Source organism: Arachis hypogaea, chromosome 19 (assembly GCF_003086295.3).
Source record: "Arachis hypogaea cultivar Tifrunner chromosome 19, arahy.Tifrunner.gnm2.J5K5, whole genome shotgun sequence".
Taxonomy (NCBI): Eukaryota; Viridiplantae; Streptophyta; class Magnoliopsida; order Fabales; family Fabaceae; genus Arachis; species Arachis hypogaea.
In genome coordinates this window covers 138,455,076-138,462,415 of record NC_092054.1, presented here as the reverse complement: position 1 = coordinate 138,462,415, position 7,340 = coordinate 138,455,076, and the positions used below count along the sequence as shown (strand labels likewise).

Below are 7,340 nucleotides of genomic sequence, written 5' to 3'. Positions count from 1 at the left end.
TCTTAATATCTTATTTCCCTGTTTAATAAGGACTTCAAACATTGAGTTATGTTAGGTGTATATTAAAATCAATCATCAAAGTCGGACCAGTATAAAATACATGCTAGAATATAAATACATATTGAAAATAAATTAAACCACACATATATTTATATACAAATATATTAGTAACTGATTTTAATAACTAATTTTAATGTACAAATAATATCTAGACATACTTCAAAGAAAAAACATGCAAAGGAAAAACAAATAACATAAAACTTCTCCAAAATGTACTACAATGGATACATGAAACGTAATACATTCCAATAGGTAACAAGTACACGATACACCAAACAAAAAATATTTTATGTGAAAAATATGCATACGATATTTTACGGAAATGTTTGATAACCAAAGAAAATCAGCCAAAAACAGACATAACTTGCCTTATTTAGCATTCAATAATTGTTGCGACAATTAATTAATGCTAAATAAGACAAGTTCTGGCTGTTTTTTTTTTGTCTACCTAACATTACCCGATATTTTAATACACAGACAAGTTGGTATGTCATAAACCCAAATTAATATGCGGTACGCCACCTAATTGATGAATTTATGTAACAGTACGACCAAAACATCAGATAAAGCTACAATTTATGTAAGATAACATGAGCCCCATGCTTTGGATTGAGAGTGAGTACAGTAGTTGGAGCATGTGCATAAGATGGGGAGAGCTCAAATGAGAAACGTTGTAAGAGCAATGACAAAGCCATCTTTGCTTCCATTAAAGCAAAATTTTGCCCAAGGCATACTCTAGGTCCCCATCCGAATGGAAAGAATGAAACTTGGCCTTTTGTTGCCTTTGCAACTCCCTCAGAGAATCTTTCCGGTTTGAACTCTGTTGCATCATCGCCCCAAATATCGCGATCATGATGAATCAAGAGTATTGGCAAGGAAACTTGTGTTCCTGCTGGAAGGGAAAGGTTGCCAAGTTTCACATCTTTGTTGACAGCACGATTGAAGTAAACATTTGGAGGGTATAACCTTAGAACCTCGTATAAAATCATTGTCATCTGTGAAAGAAAAGGTGTAAGCAATGCTGGAGTATGTGAATAGTATGCATAAGGTTTTAGGTTTGAATTTTGTCAGTTGTTACAGATAAGCAGCTAAGAAAAAACATAGGGAACCTACTTGAAGGTTTTGGGTTTGAATCACGTCATACTTACAATTTTAAGGCGACTTAACCCTTCACTATCCGGAGTTTGATCGCCAAAAACTTGCAATACTTCCTCTCTAGCACGTGCTTGCCAATCAGGATACCTACCCAATAGTACCATTGTCCAAACTAGAAGAACTGAGGTGGTTTCTTGGCCAGCAAGGTAGAATGCATTGCACTCCTCCATTACTTCTTGGCTTGTCATTCCCGCAGCTTTGTTGTTTCCATGTTCTTGTATTTCTCTATGATTTGATTCCAAAAGTATGCCTAATAAGTCTTTGTTCATGACTTCCCATACCTTCATTGCTTTCTCTCTTTTGTTGATGATAAACTTGAGCGAAGCTTTTTTATCTTTTTCAATTTCTTTCATCCTCTTGTGCGTAGCTGTTGGTATCAACCTAAGAATTAAATACATATTATATTCTTGTCAGTCAATTACCTAATTACAGTGGATATCAATTCAGAATCCGCATTATTATTACACATATTCCTCACTTAAATTGCTAAGGGCAAGAGTTTCTAATTTGTGTATATACTATATCATACTTTAGTTTATCCTCCCAAATCAATTTGTATACATTGATGGGGTATCCCTAGTAATAATGTGTGAAATCACTACTAATTTTCAAGGCGTATATGTAAGTTTGGCTCCTACATATATATTCACCAAAGAAAGAAAAAAGATGAATAATTTTTATAACTATTATATTAATAGTCTTACCACCATCCGGGAATATAGACATTTCGTAATTTCATAATAAGTCCAGCTTGTTCTCTTAAAAGATCGAATATTCGCTTTCCTTCTTCATAGCTGCTTCCAAATGCTGTCTTGGAAATAATATCGCAAGTCAAATTTTGAAGAAATGGCCATACGTCGATTTCACATTTTCCTTCGGAAGACAGCATCGCATCCCATTTTCTAACCATTTCATCACAGGATTCGGATATGGTTGATGACATTACCTATAGACATGATTGGGTGAAAAGAAGAATAATCAAATATATATGGACTATGAAGTAATATATGATAATTTTAGAATAATTACTTTGTAAAATTATACAACAAACGTGAAGTGTAAATATAAATGAAAAAAAAAATTAGTAATGTGAGTACCACTTAAAGAGTTAATACTCAAGTTAATCTTTAGAGTTGTGTCTCAATTTGACTCCCAAAGTTTCAATATTTTTAATTTGATCCGGCAATTTGACATCTATAACTTACGTTAGTCTTTGACTCTATTTTTGTCACAGAATTACTAATGACGTACTGGGATATGGATTGGACTACCACAGTAGACTTCATAATGGCTATTTGATGTGATAATTGAAACTTTTTACCTCAATTTGTTTTCTAAGAAGCCTTTGAAACCCTTAATTAAAATTAAAGTTTTAAAGAATTCGTAAGAAACAAATTGAAACAAATTTCAATTGCCACTATTAAGGGTAGTATTGTAAAACAAGTTCAAGATAAACTTAAGAAAAGTCAAGAAAGTATAACCTAGCTACTAAGTGATAAGAAGGTAGGTATTTAGGTGTTAGTTATTGAGTCATTTGATTTTTTCTTCTGAGCATATATAAATCTGAGAACACCTGTGTAAAGGGTAGTGTTCTATTCTAATAATCAATTTTACAGATTCACATTTTTTCTTCTTCTATGTGAAAAGCTTTTTTCATAGAAAATCCTTTAGCCATATCTTTTGAGAGTTTAATGTGGTAATTTATAGTCCCTTTTAGAATGTTATTAACCAATCTGTGATAAAAACAATATCACACACTAATATAAGTCACAAATGCCAAATTAAAAGACTAATTAAATTGATTAAACCAAAACTTTAGAGACTAGATTGAATTAAGAGCGTAACTTGGACAAATTTAAATATAAATATTAATTTCATCACTTAACAAACTTTCAAAAACATATCTTTAATATTAAAAAAAGTAAATAGTTTTAAAACTCGAAGTATTAAAGATAATTAATTTTTCTATATCTAGTAATCAAATAGAGGATAAATCATCCTTCTTAAAGAAAATATATTACCTTTAAGTTTTCAAAATGGAAAGCAGGGTTGATAATCTTTCGATGTTTTTGCCATTTCTCGCCATCATAATTTATGAGTCCGTCGCTCAATAACTTGACAAGAGGGCTCAACTTGGGTTTCTCAAAATCATTGATCTTGTTAAAGACTTCTTTGATTTGATCAGGATTTATGATTATGACCTTTGGTGTTGTCCCTTCCCAGACAAAAGAATTCTTACCTACACATACATGGACATGTTTGATGATCTGTGTTATATAACTCATACAACTGCCTAATAGGTTTTTTTTTTTATTTAAATAAATTGAATATATGATTTACCAAATTTACCCAATTTAGAAAAAGAGAGGGGAGGGGGGTTTACATATATTAGCCATCATACACCAATATCAATCACGAAACATAAATAGGTAATTTTTTCCAGTTTTGTTTGAATTGAAAAATCACATATTTCTTTTATTTAAATAAAAAGTTAGTTCGATATATGGATTAAATAAATAGCTAAAGTAGTCACCAAAAAAAAAATAAATAGCTAAAGTAACTGCTTTCAAAAAAGAAAAACAGCATTTTTTTTTCCTTGTTACATTGAGAATAATGAAGTTTGGATCTAAAATTCTATACATAAAAGGAAAATAACATTAAATCTTCAACATAAAAGATAAATAAGATTACCAAATTTTTGAACAGTGTGATGGATAAAAGAGAAGACATGTGGTGCTACATCTTTATCATTGGAAAGAGTGTTGTGTTGTTGAGATTTGGCACCTTCCTTGATCAGGTTGATCATCTCCATTGAATCCCCGACAAGAACCCTGTATTTGTTGCCTTGAAGTCCCTGAGCTCTTAGAAGCTTCTCCAATCTCTTTGGCCTCAGCCATAGCCAATTGAGAAGCTTCCATGCCCATAGAAGAACCAAAGGAACCAAGATTATCAAACATATTGCAGTTGGGGAAGATACTCTTATCATGTTCCTGTTTCTTTGGGGTTGTGGAAGAGGGAGCCAGAAAGTAAAGGACAAAGGAAGAAAACAAAAAGGAAATTATTAATGTAGTTCACATGGATGATACTTGCCTATGCCACTTCGGTGCCTTTTATAAGGTTACAATCACATTCTACATTTAGAAAATTATTAAAATTTATTATTTTTAGTTATTAATTAATTATTAATACTTAAAAATATAAGTTAAAGTATGTTATTGAATTATTAGATTAAAAAATTTAATTGATAATTAAATAATGATAAAAAATAATAAATTTTAATATTTTTTAATATTTTTTAAAATAATAAAATAATAGAAATAAAAAATATTAAATATATATCAAAATTAGTTATTGTATATTTATATATATTTGTATATAAATATATATTTAATTTTATTTTATTTAATTTTAATATATATATATTATATTTTAATGTGTATTTTATACTAATAACTAATTTTAGTGATTAATGATATCTACCTAGTATAATTATAGGAAGAGAAATGTTAGGGTACCAGTAATTTTTGTGATTTGTAGCCATCAAATAGCCATCAATGATAATTTTAATGGTGTGAGATTTCATCTAATGACTCACTTTTCTTTACTAATTATATGCTGGCCAAAATTTAACAAAGTTGCTGGCCCTAGACTTTTCCTTATAGGAATATACGTAAGCTTAAAGAAGATTTTTGTTGAGATTAGAAATTTAGGTGGATAACTTTTTAACTTTTTATATAAATACATAAAAGAATTTTTAATATTATCAGCATTTGAACCTTAAAAAAAAACGATTCACGTGTGTATATAAAATTTTTAATGTACGAGTATTATTCCTTAAACTTAAAACACTAATTCTTATTCATTTCTATATGATCGAAACAATTGAAAGAAAAAATAAATTAACAAGTATTCAAATCTTAGCTTATTGTCTGTTTATCTGATGGTTAGTTTTCTTCTCAGATAAATTTAATTTTATTACATTGACATTATTAAAAATAGTTATAATTTCATCGATCGTCGATTCTAACGTTGTTATTAAATTCTAGATTATCGCACATGATACCTTATTAAACAGTCAACAGCATAGGATACTATTACCACAGAGAGTTTTTAAATTTTACGAAAATTATAACAATGTTTTTCTATCTTTTATAACTTTTTAAACTTAATAAAAGATATAATATATAAGTCTTACTATCGTAATATATAAAATAAAATAAAAATAAAAAATATAATTTTAAGAATTGAATCATATTGATCAGTTCTACTGAATTTATTGAGAATTAGACACTAAATTAGTTTGATACACACTAAAAATTAATTCACAAAAAATTAATCAAAATCGATTAATCGATTAAAAATTGATCTAATTTATAATAATAAAATAAACAATTATTTTTTAAAAAAATATATATTATATAAAAATATATTATTTTATTATATCCAATTTAACTTCAATTAAATTTTACTTAATTTTTTTTGGCATTAAAACTTTATTTAAATTTTTAAACAATTGATTTGATTTTGAGAATCTTATTAATAAAAAAATAACCAAAAAATAAAAACTATTCTCCATATTTTATTAAGAACTTTTCATATCGAAATGAAATCTTGCTTTAGGCCCCACACAAGTCCTGAGAAAGAAAAAAAATTTAAATATAATTTATGATTTGAATAAATTATTATTTTTACTCATAAAAAATAAAAATGTTGATATTTTTACTCATAAAAAATGAAAATTAAAATTATACCTATAGAAAATCGATTTTTTGCGACAAAACTATTCAAATCCTAAAAAATTATCTGAAAATCTCAAATTGCTCTTCGCACACACATATACACACTCTCTAAATCTTTAACACCACTAAAATGTACAATGTCATCATACTTACACCCTCCACCACCACCATCATTATCGACACTACCGACTCCAAACTAAGAGAAAGAAGAGGAAGAAGGTGTGACGCGACACCGACGAGATTGGGAGTCATTGTAACAACCGCATCAAATAAGAGAGACAAAGGACAAGGAGTACCCGAATGATTTTTCTCTCTTCTCTTCCCTTCAATTCAGTGTTTTCATCTTTTATGGATAGAAATAATAGTTTATTCTTTATTATTTTGTGTCGTATTATTTATTTCATTTACAATAGAAATGATACATAATTTAACAAATAAAATGAGTGTATAAATACTCATCATATTATCAATTTATCATAATAAATTAAAAATTAAATTAAAAGAGGTCACAAATTAATAGATGAGATTCAAACTTTTGAAAAAAATCAATAGAAAAAAATATGATAGAAGCGTATCATTCTAAAAATACATACTCTTGTTTTAGAATAAAGATCTATCATATTAAACATACTAAAATTAAACAAATTTAAAATAATTAAAATTACCGATATTTTATTTTACACAATATAAAAGTTAATTTTATTATGATAACTAATTTTTTTCTCATGAATTCAAATTATGCTTATTATCTGTATTGCTCTTTAAAAATATAGGTCTGAAAACACATGATAATAGTTAGTGATGACCTAACTAATTAGTACCATATATGCTTAAAACATGTAATTTGCCTATACCCTATACATTAAAAGGTCGTATGGAAAGTTTCAAAAGTAACTTTTTTTAACTTTTAACTTATGAAAAGTAGTAGTATTAATGTCTGGTACAATTTTCAAAACCAAATTACAGCTTTCTAAGAAGCTATTTAAGAGCTTATAGAGAACTTAAAAAAAATGACTTCTCTCATAATATTACTACTTTTTATCACATTTTTATAAAATAAGCACTTTTAGAACTAAAAACCCAAACACAAAATAACTTATTTATAAGCTACTTTTAATATAATCATTTATTGCTTAAACTATTTTTTCAAAAGGAGTTTAATTAAGTTGTTTACCAAACTGAACCTAAATCTTCTTAATATAGAAGATTAACAAAATTAATTAACTTAATTTACACAATTATTTTATTCTAAGTACTAATTTTTAATTCTTTTAAAAAATCTATAACATATAATGTCTGTATTTTTTTTTTTTGTATAAATGTAGGTCGAGACACCACTGCTACTAATTTAATAACTCAATCAATTTCTTATAATGAACCAGCTAT

At 27.5% G+C, this 7,340-nt stretch overlaps 1 protein-coding gene across 1 annotated transcript; it reads right to left on the bottom strand.

Moving 5' to 3' along the window:
- Window positions 1–233: 233 nt before the first annotated feature.
- LOC112776928 (11-oxo-beta-amyrin 30-oxidase) lies at window positions 234–4,311 on the bottom strand. The gene is made up of 5 exons (XM_025821200.3): window positions 3,907–4,311; window positions 3,237–3,454; window positions 1,920–2,161; window positions 1,209–1,596; window positions 234–1,055 (listed from the first exon to the last, which is right to left on the bottom strand). Exons 1-5 carry the CDS (start codon window positions 4,199–4,201, stop codon window positions 630–632), a joined length of 1,569 nt encoding a protein of 522 aa, XP_025676985.1. The 5' UTR covers window positions 4,202–4,311; the 3' UTR covers window positions 234–629.
- Between the last annotated feature and the right edge of the window lie 3,029 nt (window positions 4,312–7,340).

Bases quoted from the DNA above. Each gene is read 5' to 3' on its own strand.
- LOC112776928 (XM_025821200.3), bottom strand. From the start codon at position 4,201: ATGATAAGAGTATCTTCCCCAACTGCAATATGTTTGATAATCTTGGTT. The intron at 1,597-1,919 runs GTAAGACTATTA...TTTAATTCTTAG, and splicing joins GTCTATATTCCCGGATGGTG to GTTGATACCAACAGCTACGC. The intron at 1,056-1,208 runs GTAAGTATGACG...TTTCTTTCACAG, and splicing joins GGTTAAGTCGCCTTAAAATT to ATGACAATGATTTTATACGA.